General features: G+C 46.2%; 1 protein-coding gene across 9 annotated transcripts in view; it reads right to left on the bottom strand.

Annotated features, from left to right (window-relative positions):
* The window catches only part of TTPAL (alpha tocopherol transfer protein like), a 124534-nt gene that overhangs the window by 105310 nt on the left and 685 nt on the right, over positions 1-18539 (bottom strand). For 3 of the 9 annotated variants that reach the window (XR_004957101.1, XR_004957100.1, XM_036245300.1), the window contains exons 1-7: positions 18337-18401; positions 18076-18236; positions 14359-14818; positions 11140-11333; positions 9673-9783; positions 7763-7903; positions 2711-2839 (exon numbers count right to left, since the gene is read on the bottom strand). Coding sequence is in view for 5 of the 9 variants with exons in the window: in XM_036245300.1 (XP_036101193.1) it covers positions 2711-2839; positions 7763-7903; positions 9673-9783; positions 11140-11333; positions 14359-14818; positions 18076-18078 (1038 nt within the window). In the remaining 4 variants the exon portion in view is untranslated. Of the gene's footprint in view, positions 1-2710; positions 2840-3615; positions 7904-9672; positions 9784-11139; positions 11334-14358; positions 14819-18075; positions 18237-18336; positions 18405-18539 lie in introns of those variants that run through there. The other 6 variants (XR_004957103.1, XR_004957102.1, XM_036245304.1 and 3 more) reach the window with 6 other exon arrangements.

Here is an 18539-nt window from a genome sequence, read left to right on the forward strand (position 1 = left end):
TGGCATTGCTGAAGGGTAGACAAAATTTCATGTTAAAGACAGGGAGATTTTTTAAAAACTTGTTTAGTGAAGCTGGAACAGGGAGAAATGGCCCGGGACTAGGTTATGAAGGCCTTTGTAAATCACACTAAAGGGTCAGGGCCTTCTGTTGAGGGCAGTGGGGACCATGTGTATAGTGGCATGAATAAATTGTGTCTTTAGTCACTGTTTATATAGAGAGAGTGGATTTAGAGAGATAAGACCAGAGTAGTCCATGTAAGGTTTGAAACAGAAGTAAAAGCAAGGATGGAGAGCATTTGACAGCTCACAGTTACTTAGTAATTAAAATGTAAAAATTGGTAAATGATTAGCTCTGGGGGAGAAGTAGATTCCTGAGTGATTCTGGTTTCATCACCTGGGATGATGGTGCTTCACTCTGTGTGGTGAGGGGCAGGAAGAGAAAAAAGGTGTGTTTAAAAGATGGAGGTGTGGTCCCTTAAGAATGGCTAAGGGGCCCTGGCTGGTTTGGCTCAGCAGTTAAGACTGTCGGCCTGAGGATCAAAGAGTCTCGGGTTAGATTCTGGTCAAGGGCACGTACTTCAGTTATGGTTCGGTCTCTGGCCCTCGTCAGGGTCGTGTGGGAGGCACCCAATCAATGTGTCTCTCTCACATCGATGTTTTTCTCTCTCTCCCTTACACTGTATCTGAAGATAAATGGAAAAATATCCTTGGGTGAGGATTTAAAAATAAATTAAAAAAAAGAATGGCTAAGGGCATATGCTTGGAAGTCTGACTGGTTTTGCATTATTTTTGCCATTTTCTGTCAAGCAGCTAATATTTACTGAGTGTATACTAAGCTTTATGACCTTGAACAAATAACTGTCTGAGTCTCCTTGTTATCTTTGTTTGAACAAAATATAGTACCTAGTACATAAGATTGTTTAGAGAGTCAAGCTACTTTGGAAAATGCTTAACACATTTTAAGCACGCTGGTAGTACCTGGCAGTCTCAATATGGGCTAAAAAGAGACTGGACAGTATTCAGAGGTCAGAGATTTTTAGCCAAAATCTAGCACAGGCTAGATTTGAAGTGTTCTTACAGAATTAAACACAGGGAACATAGAGGGCACAATTTTGTTGGGTGGAGGTGTAGGGGGTTGTTGGAACCACCATATTTTAAACCACTGGTTTATGTTAGGTACAGAAATAAGACTGTAAGAGGCTTGGGGGGCAGGGAGGTTTAGCCCTTTTCCAGTGTAAAGCAGACACCTCACTTTCCTTAACAGCAGGGCCAGCCAGATTAAACCCATTAAAGGCCCTAAACTTCAGAAACATTACGATATCCCCCCCTTATGTTATACAAAATAAAAGCAATACTGAACTGTAAAATAAGTGTAATAAAGTTTGTAAATTTTTTTCTTACGATGATAAAACTTTGATATTAATTTGAAATAACAAATTTTCTTTAAAAAATAGGGGCAGTGTCCCTGTTGTGCGTGGTTTTAAATGTGAAACCCAGTAGTTTACCCAAGACTGAAGTGAATTTATCCACGAGTGCTGAATTATAGACAAGCATTAATGTCAGCATTTTGAGTAAGCCCAGGATCAGACTATAAAGCAGGGGAGTATTTTGACTCATCAGACCTCATGGTGTCATCTTACTCCAGGTGAGTCACCCAGTGTTTTATCACCATAAACAGGCCTGTCTGCCTCCCAGGATTGCGGATCAGGGGCCTGGCTTTGAGGTCCGCACTGGGCTGTAGGACTTCATCAAAGGCAATAGCAGTGGCTGCTGCTTCACCTAGTTACATCTGGGAGAAAGCTGGTGGGCCCATGCTGGCTGTTTCCTTTCTAGGTTGTTGTTACAAGGTTCTCAGTTAGTTGGGAAATAAAACTTACTCTTGACAACCAAAGATACTGCCAAAGAATGACCATGGACCTCGTTTTTGATGTTCTGGACCAAATCCTAACTCGGACTTAATTTAAACCAGGACAGGTTTTTTTGTCCTTTACTTGACCTTGTCTTGATTGTATTTTTCTTTTTACACATTAAGCTAAGGTGAATATTTAATAATATGAATCATGCATTTGATCTCTGCAGATCTGATGGCAGATACCAGGCTTATGCTTACTAATGGGAACAGCACTTCATCTCCTTACTTCAATTAGACTCCATTGTCTCTTGGCCCAATAGGATGTAGGAGACAACATAAACCAGAGCCTGCTTAGATATGTAGGGGAGTCAGCGGCTCTCTAGGCTATCCATCACTGACAAAAAGGAAAGTTGGTAATCCCCTAAAGGCAGTAACTAGTATCTTACTAGGTCACTGAATCCCTAATGGCTTGCCACTTTATCTGATAAGAGGGTGAACATTTCGTGAAAAATTTTTTTCCAGTAAAGTGTCATATTAATTTTATTACTCACCAGCTATAAATGCAATAATGTAAAACATTTGCTGCCATTTATTATAGAATGTCATACCAGCACTATGTAAAAAGTGGGCAGTGGGGAAAACTAAGATATCTTAGCAAAGAAACAAGAAAATGCTGTCTCATAACATGGACAGTAATCCAGTGGCTATTAAAGTGCCTCGTAAGTATACTCGTAACACGCGTTAGGTGAGGATTGGAGCCATTGGCTCCATTCTTTCAGATGTGAGAAGCAGTCTAAGCTCCGCAGCTTCCCGGGGGAAGGCTGACCTGAAGGGCTGTGTTGCAATGTGAGTACTTACCTGTAGAATCATCAGAGGCCAACAGTATGTGTAGACATCCTGCATGAGAGTATTTCTCAACTGAGCCATCACCAACAGCAGGCCCGCCATGGGGACCTGGCTTTGTCTCTGGGCAGAGTGCGTGCTCCTCTATAGATAGAAACAAGCGGGACAGGTAGAGAAATGGCTAAGCATGCAGAGGACCAGTCGATCAAGCCATACCTTAGTTACCCTTCCAAGGAGTCTGGGTTTACTTTTAGGTGCTTCTAGAATAACATGTTCCATTACAAATTTGGTGTCAAAGGTTAAGAACCTCTGCTTTATATTTTTTAAGAAGCCCTCCCCCCCCTAAAATAAAGCCAGTGTTTAGACTGAAGCTTCCTCACTCTCACAGCTCCGTTCTGTCCCTCCATGTTCCATCTGGACTAACAGTAAGAGAAATAGTGGGCTCCAGTCTGCCTGTCTGCTTTGAATCCCAGTTCTACCACTTGACTAGCTGTGTGTCCTTGAGCAAACTGCTCGACCTTTCTGTGCGTCACTTATCCACAGGAGCAATTATATAGCTTCACTAAGGGTGCTTGACAATGAAATGAGATTGTCTATGTGAAGAACACCATCGATACCCAGCCCACATGAGCTCTCAGGAATTGTTCGCTCTCACTGGACAGACTCAGGGCCAGTCCATGAAGTACATCTGGACCCTGAGAAACGAAAAATGTGCATACTGTCTCCACCACTGCATCTAGCTCCATCCTCCCTACACAGTGTCTGCTAGTTGCACAGGGTCTTCAGCGCAGCCAGCCCTGCACCTACAGAGGGCGCTGTGCCGTCAGTGCCCCTCCTGTCTCAGCTGCAGGCGGCTCTGCCCAGGCCACTATACACCATGAATAAAAGCTTTGGAACCTTAACCCACTGCCATTGTCACAAAGGGACTACACACACAGCCTTACAGAGATTTTTATTGTTGAGACCCAGTCATGCATACTAAAATTATGTTCTCACCACTCTGACTTAGAAAATGCACTAGAAAAATAAACTTTTGGTCAAAACATACACTGAAATAGATGAATCCACCACCGTGTGCCCCTATACTCAAAGTCAAACTGAATTTCAGTTTGAAGTGAGAAATGTAACCAGTGGCTGAAATGATGCCCCAATCTGGTCAGAAAGTTCGCCCACCTCCCACCTGTCAGAGTGGTGTCAGAGGCTGTTGGCCCCAGAGAAGTTCCTAATATTCCACTTGTAACAGGTCCCACCTGAGATGCAAGAGGTGAGGCATATCCACCAGGATCCCCAAGGGCAGCTGGCTGACTGCCCAACTGAACACAGCGCCCAGTGAGATGGAAGGAAAAGCAGCAAATTGGCAAACAGTCAATTCGACACTAGCATCTTCATCCACAAATCATCCTGGGCTTCCCCAGGGGGCAAATTCCACTGAGGAGGAATATCTGACTGATGATGCCTGCTCCTTGCACTTCAAGCAAACCATTTCAGAGTCAGGAGAGCAGTAACAAACTGACTATAGGTTTACAAAAATTCACAGATCCCCAAACTGACAGGTGTGAGAACTGACATCATTCCCGAGCAGTCGAAATGTTTGCTTGGCATCTCCACCCCTCTCACGCCACGGGACAGCCACACTTACACATTACCTAACATTTTACTTCCTAACTAAAAGAGGTTTCAAAGGAAAACTTGAAAAGCGGAAAGCTTGAAAATGAGGTATTACAAGAATGCTGCAGCACTACAGGCTTTGCCCACCCAAACGGAAAAGTAATCCCATCACTGGTCTGAGAATCAGATGGCATTTCAAGAAACTGCCACCAGGGAGAATTCTGAAAGGCTCCACGTCTCACAGGAACTCAGGGAAATACCTCCTATTGCCCTGCTGCTTTTTGGCAAACGATGTATCTTATAAGCTGAAGTGTGTAAACTTAGTGACAGGTTGCTCCCTGTGGAAGCAGGATGAAGTATGAGGGAGTTGATGCCACCTTTGCCAAGAGCTAGTGAGAGGAAGCCGGGGATGCACACTTCTGGCTGTTTCTGTAGATTTCGGCCTCTCCCCATGAAGGCAGAAGAGGGTTCCAGGAAGAGGCACACTGCTGTGTAGCAGTATGCGGGGGAAGGAGGAAACCCCCATAATATCTAAACTTAAGACCCGCTTGGAAGCTTTAGGAGCCAGTTCATTCAGAACTAAATTTCCTGAATAACCCGGATGGGGGATGGGGTGAGCCTCCAATAAGATAGAGTAGTACAGTGTCCCTGAGGCAGGAAGACTGATGCTTGATGCCAGGAACAGAGGTCTCGGGGTCAGGGTGTGATCCCTTTTAGGGCACGATTCAGGGGTGTTCAGTGGCTTACCCAAGGCCACAAAGCAAGGTACAGCTGGAACTCGGCTCCCCTGGTTTCCTCCTTTCCCTTCCCTACACTGCACCACCCTGAATTTTGGAAAAAGGGCATTTTCGGGTGCCTGTGAAAGGGGCTGGAGCTTTTCCCTAAATGTAGGAAAACTCCGCATGTGCTGTCGGTGTGCCTCCACCAGCGAGTAAGGCTCCCTGGGTGCTGCTTGGGCATTCCGTCCCCTGCAGAGGAAACTATGGAAATGCCTAGTGAAGAACAGGCACTGCCTTGATTTTCACCCAGGGAGGTCCTGGTTTCACAGCTTGGTTCAAACTCCTGAGATGCTGGAACTGTTGGCTCCCTCTTTGGAGCCCAGACAGCAGCAGCTCCAGAGGCAGGCAGCAAACCCTGGCTCTGACTCCTTTCAGAGGCGGAAAGAAACAGCTCCTTGTTCCACCTGCAGAGGCCTGAACAACATCCCTCCTGGTCTCTGAGCTACTTCTCTAGGTGAGCTTGGCCACCCGTGTGAGGTCCCATAAACAAAGGTAAGAATGCAATGCAGAGTTTAAACCTTGGAAACTTGGTGGGGCTGAGCAATGCATTTTTCTTTTTTCATTGTTTTGTTTTTTAATCTCTCTCTTCTCTTTGGGACCTAAGAAAGCTTCTAACCAATTTTCCCGCCCAGCAGATGGGTTCCAAACGCTCTGTCTACATTAGCCACCCCCTTGTCACGTTTAGATCTTTTCAGCAGTGCTGGTCACACCATCACCGCTGGGCGAAACTGGAGGCAGCCAGGTGTGCGTTTGGCACTTCTGGGTGTGCGTTTGGCACTTCCGGCTCAGCCAGGTCCCTGGAGGATCCAGGGTGAGTATCCATGGTGAAAAGCACTTTCCCTAGAATTGGCACTAATGAGGTAAGTAATTTCCACCATCAACTTCTCCAGACATTTTCAAAAGTGCTATAAAGATGAATAGATTATTCGCAACAGACTGGCCTTTGAATTTTAGTGCACTGTTCTCCTCCTAACTGAGCTGTCCACCTTGCCTGGCGGCCTGATAAGTGCACAGAGAAGGTACACACACAACACATAGTCCTTGTCACTTTTTAACATCATCATTTACGGAATGAATAGGAAAGGAAATAGGTCAAAAGCCACAAGATGAACCACCTAATCTGATGCTTGGGCAAAGGCTAAATTCTTGACAGGAAGGGTCTAAAGGGTTGAAATGCAGAACTAACATTCAGTCTGGCTGGACAAACTAAAGCGTCCACCCACACAAGAGAGAGAAACGCAAGCGAGTTTGGGAGGGCAGGGGCCCCAGAAGTGACTCAGCAATAACCTGCCCTTGTATTCATTTGCAGGGACCGAAATTTCAAAATCCCAAGTAACAACCATTCCCTGCTACCAGCTTTACAATAAACCACCAGAATCTCAGGGATGGGAGGAACTCACACAAGATCCGGTCGCCTCGCCCGCCTGCCCTCACTAAAGCCAGCTCTCCGAGCTAACCCTCACTCTGAAAAGGAAGTTGGTATCGCCGAGTCCCAGGAATATACATACTTGTTTCTTTACAGGCCGGGCCAAATGGTGACTGACACATCCCTCTTGGAAAGGCCAAGGTGAACCACAATAGAACAGGATCCAGCCACTTGCATCTAGAGGCTCATCTTTCCAGGAAGAAAAGCGATGTCTAACATTCAATAACTAAATCAAACCCCAGAACCCCGGCAGCCCAAAGGGCCCGAGGTGTCATTTCATTTAGCCTCATTTTACAGAGGAGACTGAGGCTCACAGAAGCCCAGGTCTTTTCCATGGCCACACAACTGCGGCTAGAGCTCAGGTCTCTTACTTCTTAGGCCAGAATTCTTTAAGCTACACAGGCCTGGCATCCAGTATTGTAGGTTGAGTAAAATTATTACATACTTCTAGGACCTTGCACGATTCTATTGAGAACCAGGGCTAAGGCTTTATGGATTTGGGAAAACAAGTTTCTATTGTAAGATTCGATCGATGACTCCCACAGGTGCCCCAGAATTTGGTCAGGAAGTGCTGCTTATGTCCCAGTACGGGCCTGACTCAGATAAGGTGCTGTCCAAACCCATGATGGTGACAGGGGCCTGGGCCTCAAACTTGCAGATTCCTGATGAGCAACAGAAGTCTGGAGTTAAGGTTCAAGTGAAAAACACAAACTCCCAAGGTCTCACGTGTGGCCACCTTGCAGGGTTGACCAAAGTGTTTCATAGGAGTGTGCTGACTGGCCAATCAGGTTGTTTTCTCCTGGGATGTGGGATCAAAGTGACTTTGGTCCTGATCTTTCTTGCTTTGAGATGTGTAAGAACCAGATACAGCTTGTGGATTAATGGTCACAAACTGGGATTCCCAACACTTGGGAATCACTGGGAATGTTTTCCAAGTCTTCCAGGGAATCATTCAGGTAACCAAGGGCGTGCCCTTGGCTCACCCGCAGAGCTCTACCGGCTTGCCCTCCGTGCTGCAGCTGAATGACAAGGAGCAGGAACGAGTCCTGGCACCTAAAATTCTCCTTGTGTCTCTCTAAAGGAAAAAGGAAAGGATTTAAAGATGGTGGCAAGGGACTAATAGCAGGAGTACAGCTGTGACTTCACGGCCCGCATGGAGTCATCACACTGCGCGTCTGAGGTCAGCCCCTCGGGCAGCAGGGCCTGGCCCAGGATGCTGTCGCAGGTGGGGACAAGTTGGCAGAACTCCCTCACAAAGTCCTCCTCCGAGGCCAGCAGTACGGCATTCCAGGCGGTGGTGTCCAGCTCGCCAGCCGTGCCCCCGTACTCCTTGGGGAGAATGCTTCTTGGAAGGTTTGTGTGGAGAGAGTTCAGGTCAGACCCGTGGAGAAAAAACTAGAGGGGGAGGAAAGGAAAACACACGTGGCCTTAGGTTTATCAGCAACTCAGTAACCTCCTCCATGGTGTGTGCTCAAGTAAGCATCTGTCGAATGAATAAAGGAACAGTTGATGGCAACCCTACCCTTCCAGTTCCTCGTAAAGCTTAGGATCCCTGCTTCTCTCTTTCTTATGCCCCATGCCCATTGGCTGGTCCTTCAAAATATACCCAGAATCCAACCACTTCACCGCCACCCTAATGATACCATGCCACCATCATGTCTCACCTGGACTCCCACAACAGCCTCCTTCCTGGTCTCCCTGCTCGCACCCTTGTCCCACCACAACCTCAACTCTTCCGGGGATGTCAGATCACGTCACTCCTCCGTGACACTCTCGGTGCTCCCATCTCAGACTAAGTGCTGAAGCCCTCCCACTTCCCTCAGCTCCTCCAGTACGCCAGGGCTCCCACCTCGGGCTGGGCTGCTGCTGTCCCAGGCTCACTCCCTCACCTCCTTCAGGCCTTTGCTCAAATTCCAACTTGCCAGTGATGCCACCTCTAACCGCCCTATTGAATACTGTGACCCGTTCCCGCTTACCACACTCACCATCCCCTTTCCCTGCTTTATTTTTCTCCATTGCACTTACCACATTCTAATGCTCTGTGTCTCCCAAGAAGGTAAGCTTCCTGGGAGCAGAGATTTTGGTCTATTTTGTTCATATAGAACATACTTGCACGTAGTAGCTGATCAATACTTTTGAATGAACGAATGACTGAACATATGACAAACCAAAGGAACAAGACTGTGGGCCATAAATAAGGTCATTTCATAGATGTAAAAAGAAAACCTGGTCCAAAGGCTGTTTGGGGAAAAGCAGTTTCCAAGGAGGATCTCCAGAAACCAACAGGGGCTCAAACCCAGGCATGGAGGCCACTAAGTTAGAGGTTCTCAAATCTAACTGCATCAGAATCACCTACGGGATTTTTCAAAAGCACATTGTTTGGCTCCACCCCTGAGCTGATGAGTTAAAACCTTCAGGGACAAGGCCTGGGGATCTGGATTTTATTAAGTTCCCGCCCTTACAATCTTGAAATTCTCTTTCTTTGCTTCCTCTTTGAAAATAAAATAAAATTCAAGACCCAGTCTTTGGAGTGATCACAATGTTCCTGTTCCTAGGCCTGGGGAAGGCGAAAACTACCACCCACCACATTTCCATCACAGTGCTGGGGACAGCTAGGATGAGTTGCTCTTCCGTCACTTAAAGTACCATCATCCTTTCTTAAATAAGAATTAAGCTAAAAACTCACATATCTCATAAACCTTGAATTATTCCACATACTTAATACAGTAAGACAACAAACTAGGTAAATAGAAAGGCTTAAAGTAGCAGTTTGAAACCCGAGGAGCTGTACTAAGGGATCTCCGTGACTCTTCTTAACCACCTGCCCCGTGACTACCCTCTTCCGTGTCCTCTTACATGAATACAAGGTTGGTTCACGATGCCCCGCCCAGGGTATCAAAGTCTAAACGATTTCAGAGCAGGGAAGCTCTTAGGATAACAATCCTGGCTCTGCTCTCTCTACTGTCAAATATTATATTCTTATTAATTTTGTCTTTCCCTCACAGAAGGGATTGTTCATTGTACTTTCCAAATTAACAGTCCCAGGGCAAAAATAATAAACTAAGATAAGTTTATGTCACAATTAAATTTATAGATGTCACAAATAAGAAAGCAAAAAAAAAAAAAAAATTAAAGTATCTTAAGTCATTAGGATCATCACTTACTCTGTTTGCTATTTTCTCCTTCAGAAATGGTTTTATGATGGCAAAAATGCCTTTAAATATTCGAGGTTCATTCACGACATGGACTGCTTTTATCCGAATGGGGAAACCATCCTGTGGGGGAAGGGAAGAGGATGTTAGAACATATGGGGTATTTGCAAACTGTCTGTCACCATAGCATGCCTCCCCCAGTGAAATCTTCTTCATTTTAGGCCCCAACACCAGTCTGGCCTGATTCTCCCAGTTTCCACAAAGAAACCCAAGCAGGGGCTAAACAGGAAGGCAAAAAGTGGTCTAAGCCTAGGTGGATGGCCCTAGTTAAGTATCAGACCTTGTAAATCAGCGCTGCTCAAAGTGTACGTCTCAGGATGTGATACGGTGTGATGCAAAAAAGGGTTCCGCGGCAGGCGGGTACGATTGAGAAGTGGACTAAACATGGTCAAGTAGGTTCCTTAGCTGCAGGACGGTTCGGAGCTTTGAGTGCAAATGTATACAGTGACATTCACGAGGGACTTGTTTTACCACATTTCCCAAACTTTTAATCCCAAAATTCTGTCTCCTGGACCATCTTATAGGAAACAATGGCCCAAACTCATAATACTGACCTTTGAATCTGCACAGGATTTAGCAGGAGGTATCAAAAGAAGAGTGGAAGCTAAGGAAAGCCAGAGCATTGCCTCAAAGCCAGAATTCAGAATTCTGATAATGACCAAATGTGACACTGATGTTTAACTAACTAGCCCAGGGCACAGTAGGGGTACAAGCAACTTAAGGAGAACTGTTCCATCTCTGACACCCACGCTCACAAGAGCCAGCACCCTGTGGCCTGGGTCAGAATGAACTAGGAGGCCTGTTAGAGACCTGGGCCAGACTACATCCTCTAGGTCTGTTTCCCCATCTACCAAAAAGGAAAAATAATTCTTGATTTGTCTGTCTTGGAGGGTTCACTGAAGGACTGGGTGGGTTCTGATGACTGTACAAGCGCTTTGCAAACCGTTACACACTGTGAAGACGTGTAAGGAACTTGATGGTTCTCAATGACTTGTGTTCTGACATATAGAACTTGAGGGGTGACAGCATTTGGCCAAGACAGTCCAACAGTGCTCGCATCCCCAGGTCCCACAGGTGGCAGGAGAGGTTCTATTACCTTGGGCAGAAGTACAATTTCTCAGTTTTATTTGTTAGGAGAATTTCTCCTCTGCCTTCTTGACCAAAACAAAGCAGAAAGCATTTCCTTGGTTTCTTAGACTCTTGCCCAAAAGCTGATCTTGCCTAGAATGAAGGTACCTCAGAACCTACTGGAGCCCCTTGTGGGAATGAGGGGTAAACAGAACTTTTACATTTCCCATAATGCTTTTGTATTTTTCTGATTGTAGGAGTGGGAAGTGGGTATCACATGGGTAAATGGACAGGGCCCTGGAGAAAACCAAAACCACCACAGAACAGGCACAGGACAAATGGGGGCCATACCTGAAGGATACCAATCACCTTTTTGGCTATAAAAGGGCCAAAGTGAGATGCTTTTGATAAGCTCACTCCTTTGTAGTCTGCAAGAATTACAATTCCATTCACTTGAGTTTCTTCAGCCTGGATGAGTTTTTCTAATGTTAAGTATATGGCTCGGATGTTTTCGGTAATTGGATAGTTGCTGGGTATCCACCTGTCTAAGGTCATAAGAGATGGTCATATGTTACAGAAACAAATACAAACAATCAGACAGGCTAAGGTTTATCTCTGTGCTAAAACTCGTTTAAAAATGGAAAAGCAAGATGATATTCTACTGGCGTGGCTCTATTTAGGTTAGGAAATCGGACACCTTCTGCAGTAGCTGACATTTCTTAACTCCAAACAGCAACATATTCTGAAATGGAAACACAATTAAGTGTTGACGTTAAAAGTGTGATCTCTGAAATCAGACCTTGGGCAAGTTACTTCCTTACTCTGAGCCCACATCTCTTCATAAGTAGGATGGGGTAATAGTACTTATCTTAATGGACATCTGTGCCTTCTGCCATCAGATGTGTCCCCTTATCTTTATAACCTCACCCTGACTTTCCTTGGGGAACCACCACTTCCCATGCTAGCCATGCATTTTGGGTACAACTGAATTGACTCTTGGCTCCAGGTGTGGGCTTGGCCAATCTGGGTCTTATTTTCCGCTGGCCACAGTGTGTGATCCAAACCTGGTCAAGCAAGCCAAGGGGACTTTGGAAAGAGAAGATCTCTCCTTCTCCTTGGAATGGTGAGGATGGAAGGCTGAGATTCAGGGGCCCCATGAGATAAGATCTGGTCTGAGAATGAAGCCCAAGCCTAGGACAATGGACATGGAGACCGCTTCCTAATGCCACAGTTTGAGCGAATTTCCCTTTCCAGGCTGGATGTCCTTTAATACTCCCCACATGGTTGAGGGGTCTTTCCTTTTTAGGGAAAAAGATGAAAATGACAACTTCTGACCATTAACCACTATTCCCAAGAAAATCCCACCAAGGCCCTAGTTGGCTAGCTCAGTTGGTTAGAGCGTCATTCCAATACACCAAGGTTGTGGGTTCAACCCCTGGTCAGGGTACATAAAAGAAATAACCAGTGAATGCATAAATAGGTGGAACAACAAATCGATGTTTCTCTCTCTCGTTCCCTCCCTCCTCCTCTCTCTAAAATCAATAAATTTTGAAAAATGAATAAAAAGAAAATTCCACCAAGATCTGTGCAACCCTTTCTTAGAAAGATAACTCCATGTGATCACCACCAACAGGATGAATAATTCCTAGGAGGAAATCTATGTCCAAAAACTGTGCCAGCTTGCTAGTCAATGTTGCTGCCAATTAAACCTGCTTCTACATAACTGGCTGTCATCCTTTTCCACCACAGATGTCCCAAAAGAGCTTCTAAAAAGGCAAAGCCAGTCCCCGGGTGGGAACAGAGCCTTCTGTGTAAGCTTCCTCCTAAAAGGTGGAGTGGGTGGGGAGGGGTCTAGATCTGCTCCAGACACATGGGAAAAAACTTCATGTCATAAGCAAAGGGTTGAAGCCACACGAAGAGGTGAATTCAGTGTGACAATATCCAACTGTTCTTATGGGTTGAGTAGAGGAGCAGCAGAAAAACCCTTGACTGGGTTTCTAGGTCTCCTGGTGTCCTGAAATCTCGACTGTGTTGTTTATTTAAACTTAAAAATAAACACCTCTCATTTGGAAAGTACTTAAAATAGCAGGTAAAGCAGTTAGTTAACAGTATGCCTGGAACACAGAAAAGGCTCAAGAGAATGGTTTGGTCTCCAAAGAGGGTTTGGTAAATGACTAACGGAAATGGCAACATCGGGGGTGCATGAGGTCTCCACTCCCCATCGCACGTCCATCCCTTCAGGAGGTGTTTGTCCGCATGAGCAAAGATGGCTGCCAGCAGGTTCTCATTCCTCTGGCTTGTTGAGAAAAACACTGCAATTTTACTTTCAAATTTTGTCTCAGCTCTGGTCTGATGGAAAATGTCGCAGCTGCAGGGGGAGGGTGGGAAACACTCCTGGGTTTATGATGCATTTGGTGTCACAGAAGACAACAGGGGGAAGAATCCAAAGGCTTGAGCTCTAGCATCCCCTAGTCACAGTGTCAACTAAAAACTTCCCACACATTTCTAAATGCTTTTGGGGAGGCGAGGGGGCCACCAATTAAACCACTGCCGTGTCAAAGAAATGTAAGGTGCCCTGATTCATGAAGTGCTAAGGTTAAAAAGTGAATCCTTTCAAAGGCTTAACAAAGTGGAGGAAAGGAGGGATGGGTGGGAGGAGGCATGTGGTGGACTGACACCTTCTCAGCCCACGCTGATGTCTGTACATCACCTACTCACAAAGGAGGGATGGGGCAGCGGGTCCTGGCGGCCCTGTTCACACCCCATGACCAGGGCAGCTTTCTCAGCCTGCCAGATCCTCAACCCTAGAAATCTGCACTGAAGGAACTTAGTCTGATGGCCAGGCAAACCTGGGAGCTGCGGGCTGCCGGATCTAGCCACGTGTACAGACAGCAAAAGCCAGGCCACAGAGAGAAGAGAGAAGAAGACATCCAAGGGACAGCAGAAATGTGTGGCCAGAGAGACACACAGACAGATGGTCTGGCAAAGACAGGGAGAATGGCTGGCTTCGTTCCTGAAGGGGGAATGAACTGGATTCTGGTTCTGAGTTCTAGGGCCTAGTAAGAACAGTTGCACCTTCAGCAACCTGGTTCTGTGAGATGCTCCTGTCTTCTCAGACTAAATCCTCTCTTTTTTCTTAACATGAGTAGGGTTTTGTCATCTTCTCTCAAAAGAGCCTTGACTGCCCGGCCGGTGAGGCTCAACGGATTGAGCATCATCCTGTGGACTGAGAGGTCCCAGTTCAATTCCCGGTCAGGGCACACACCTGGGTTTCAGGCTCCATCCCCAGTAGGGGATGTGCAGGAGGCTACTGATGGATGTGTCTCTCACATCGATGTTTCTATCTCTCGCTCTAAAAGAAAAAAATCAATAAAAACATATAATATATATAATATATTATATGTTTTTATTGATTTTAATTTTAGTCAAGGCTCTTTTTATTTATTTATTTATATAAAACAGGGAGGGGGCAAAAGGGAAAAGGAAAGGGAGAGAGGGTGCTGGACAGACAGACAGACACATCCCAAACAGAGGCTGTGCACACGCGCCCGAGACAGCCTAGGGCAATACCTGGGCGGATGCAGAGGATGTGGCAGCCCCGGGGGTCGGTGTGGGGCAGCACGGTGAGGAATCCAGAGGCAAGGACATCTTTTAAGGCCGACGGCTTCAGGTTATTGAAGACTTCGGGCCAGCTTCTCCTGCAGCTATGGTAGTTGATGAGGAGCTGCAGGGCCCGGTCGTAATCAAACTTTCGGGCTCGGAGGAAGCGCAGCAGGAAGGCATCATCCAGGGAGGTTCTCAGGTGTGGGCACTCCTTCCGCACCATGTCCCGAAGGGCCTGGACATCTCGAAGCCTCCATTCCGGCTTCTCCTGCAGCTCTTCCCTGGCCTTGGCGACCAGTTCTCCCGTCAGTGAGCACACATAGCCGGGAGGCTCGGGCGCTGGCGGCAGCTCATTGTCAGCAAGTGAGGCCGCAGAAGGGCTGGTTTTCAGAGAGTCACTTTCTTCTGACATTAGCCACCAGGATCCCTGTCAAAACAGAAGCCCCAAGCAATGTTAATAAAATGCAGCATTATTAACTGGTCATTTCACACCACAGGGCAGCTGGTGTAGGGGACAGAAACACTTTTGTTAAGCCAGGTAACCTCAGAGCAGGGAGTCTCAACCGGTGGGGAGGAGAGACCTGGATCTGGTCCAGACCCAGACTGAGTGAAGTTAGAATCTCCATGGAGGCAACCAGGCATCTACGGCAGGAAACACTCCTCATCACACACCACGGCCTTGCTCGCACGTATATGAACGGGTGCTTGACCTCAGTCGTAATTCAAGAAATGTGAATGAAAACAACTCTGAAATTCAGATTGGCAAAAGGCAAAATGGGTACCCTGATATGCTGGCTGTTGGGAGAATAAATTAGATGGCCTCTTTAGATGGCAGTTGTCAATATCTATCAAAATTTAAAACCGCACGCCCTTTGCCTCAGCATTCCATTTCCAGTATATTTACTTGTATTGTGGATAAAACATGCACAGAAGGATGTCCATCACTAGTATTGATTAGAATGGCAAAAGACTGGAAACAGTACTTTCAGTACATACCAGTTGGAAACTGGTTAAATAATATCACCATATGAATGAAATACTATTGTCATGAAAATCAGGCAGAACTTTATAAACTGACTTGTTAAGGGGGGGAAGCAGAACAGTGTACATAAAATAATTGTATTTATAAAATATATACATGCATACACTTGTGAATGCACATATAATTTCTGAAAGGGGATATAAGAAACTGTTGCCAATGGTTTCCAGGGAACAAAACTGGAGAACTAGACATTCAGGATAGGAGAGAATTTTTACTGTATCATGTGATATATATATATATATATTTTTAACCATATACAATGTGACTTTTCATGGTGGCCATAAAACTGAACTCATAAGGTCTCCTGCTGGGGTGAAGCATAACTGATGAATGGACCCAGCCGCTGTCCCTCTGGATCCACCAGCCAGTGGATGTCACACTTTCCACAGACTGCCTCCAGCCAATGACTGAGACACAGGATTCCTCCAACAGGCAATGCTCGCTCGAAGACTCCTTATCAGCCTGGCCAGCCAAACCTTTCATGAACCTGCACTGTATCTGAGACTTCCCGCCCAAACCTCCTTCATAGATGCCGGCTCCCCTCCCTTTATGCTTCATGGGCGTTGCTGCCAATAGATTTCTTGCATGTCTAATCTCATCCTAGTGTCTGCTTAGAAGACCTGAACCAACACACTCATCAAATGAAAAACAAAAATAAAACCGCTGCCTTAGATATTCCAGGAATAGAATAGCGGCAGGGCTGCCCAGTTCCAAAGCCCAAGCTCTTGCCCATGGGCTGTCACTGAACCCCCACTTGGAGCTCAACAAGGAAGGCAGGGACCATCTCAGGGGTCTCTGCACATTGCCAGTCACCTGCAAGTGCACGGCAGCCATTGTGACCAGGTCACTTCCGCCAAGTCTTAGGTCTGCCAGCTCCCTTCCTTGCATTCTAACCGCCAGCCCTACCCAGCTTCCTTCACTTCCTCCCAGAGGTGCATTTTCTTCTCTTGTGCATATCTGTTTCCTCCAACTAACATGCTCTTCCTCCAGTGTATCACCTGACTGATTCACCCTCAAGTTCCAATCAGATGTCACTTCATTCAACATTGAGTACTTACTATGTACCAGGCCCACTTCCGGGCACTGGGAATAAAGCAGTGAATAAAAAATCCTGTCTTCATTGAGCTTAGATACTAGCAAGGTGCACTATAAGCAAAATATATAGTCTACTAGAACATAAGTACTGGAGATAAAGCCGGGAAGGGGGTTGAATGTATCTAGGGATAGGAGTGGCAACTGTAAATAGGGTGGTTAGGGAAGTCCTCACCCAAGTGACAATGGAGCAAAGACAAAGGAGACAAGGGAGCTCAAGCCCTGTAGGTATCTGGGGGAACAAGTGTAAAGCCTGAGGCAGGAACATGCCTGGCTTTTTCGAGGAACAGAGAGGAGACCAGTGTGGCTAGAGCTAACTGAGCAGGGTGGAGAGTATTAGCAGATGAATTTAGAGAGGTACCCACTAGTACAGAGCTTTGTAAGCCAATAAGTTTGACCTTGAGTTTGGAGGGAGCCACAAAGGGTTTTGAGCACAGTGACATGAACAGATATATTTTAAATGGATTACTCTGCTATCTTGAGAATGGACTGTAAGGGGATGAGGACAGAAGAGACTGCCCTTGCCCTGGCCGGTTTGGCTCAGCGGTTAGAGTGTCGGCCTGCGGTCCGGAGAAGAGACTGCTCTGGCTGGTTTGCTTAGTGGTTAGAGCGTCGGCCTGCGGACCAGAGTCCTGGGTTCGGTTCCCGTTAAGGGCATGTACCTCGGTTGCAGTTTGTCCCCAGCCCCGGTTGGGGTTGTGTGGGTGGCAGCCACTCCATGTGTCTCTCTCACGTCGATGTTTCTCTCTCTCTTCCTCCCTCTCTCCCGCTCTATCTGAAGATAAATGCAAAAATGTCCTCCGGTGAGGATAAAAAAAAAAAGTGAAGAGACCATTTAGAGCAGTGGTTCTCAATTTTCCTAATGCCATGATCCTTTAATACAGTTCCTCATGTTGTGGTGACCCCCAACCATAAAATTTTCATTGCTACTTCATAACTGTAATTTTGCTACTGTTATGAATCACCATCAGAAATATGTGTTTTCTGGTGGTCTTAGGCGACCCCTGTAAAAGGGTTGTTCGACTCCCAAAGGGGTCGCGATCCACAGGTTGAGAACCGCTGGTTTAAAGGCTACTGCAATAATCCAGGTGAGAGATGATGGTGCTTGAAGCAGGAAGTCTTCTCTGACTCCAGGCCAGGTTAAGAGTCTTCCCCACAGGAGCTCTTTGACATAGCACTTCTCCCAGTCCTTGTAATTGTCTGTAGGCAATTTGTGGGAAACATTCCTGTCTGTCTTGCTCATCACCTTACACCCAGCACCTAACAGGGTGCCAGGCATACAGCCTGAGCTCCATAATTATTTGTTGAATGGGTTTAATCTGTTTGGCAAAGGTATGCTGAGCAAGGAATGGAACAATCATAGATTCATAGGACTCACCCTGGGCTTTGTTTCCATGGGAGTCATCAACAGATGCTTATAGTCCCAATTCAATGCTTACCCAGGAAAAAGGCTGTCATGTCCATGTCCATGTGCTAGCCTCAAAGTCCCTCCCCAGCCTCTCTCCTCTCAGTGCACATGAAATGTCAGTCAAAACAAACGAATGACCCACCATTCTTGGAATGCCTCATGCATTTCTGATACCTCTGCCTGGAATTTCCTCTCCTTGTTTGTTCCCAACCAGACAACTCATCACCTTCCAGACCCAGCTTCAATGTCACCTCCTCTGTGATTCCCCCAGGGTGATTCCCTTGTATTCCACAGCACCTATTTCTTTCAGAAATGACAGTCCAGTGTTACGGGTATTTACATGAACACTCCTCAGAATCAGTTTCGCCATCCATTCATCATCGAATAATTACTGATCACTTACCCTATGTGTCAGGTACTGGGCTCATAGACACTGGGCACGCAACAGCGAACAATACAGGTCTTTGCCTTAGGAAGTTAAACGCACAGTGGGATAATGAAGAGGTAATATGTATTTGAGTATTTTACCATGTATCAAGCATGGTGGTAAGTACTTTACATCTGTCTCCCATTTCATCTTTACGGTATTTGCTGACAGCTCTATTC

This window comes from Molossus molossus, unplaced genomic scaffold (assembly GCF_014108415.1).
Source record: "Molossus molossus isolate mMolMol1 unplaced genomic scaffold, mMolMol1.p scaffold_m16_p_6, whole genome shotgun sequence".
NCBI classification, from domain to species: Eukaryota; Metazoa; Chordata; class Mammalia; order Chiroptera; family Molossidae; genus Molossus; species Molossus molossus.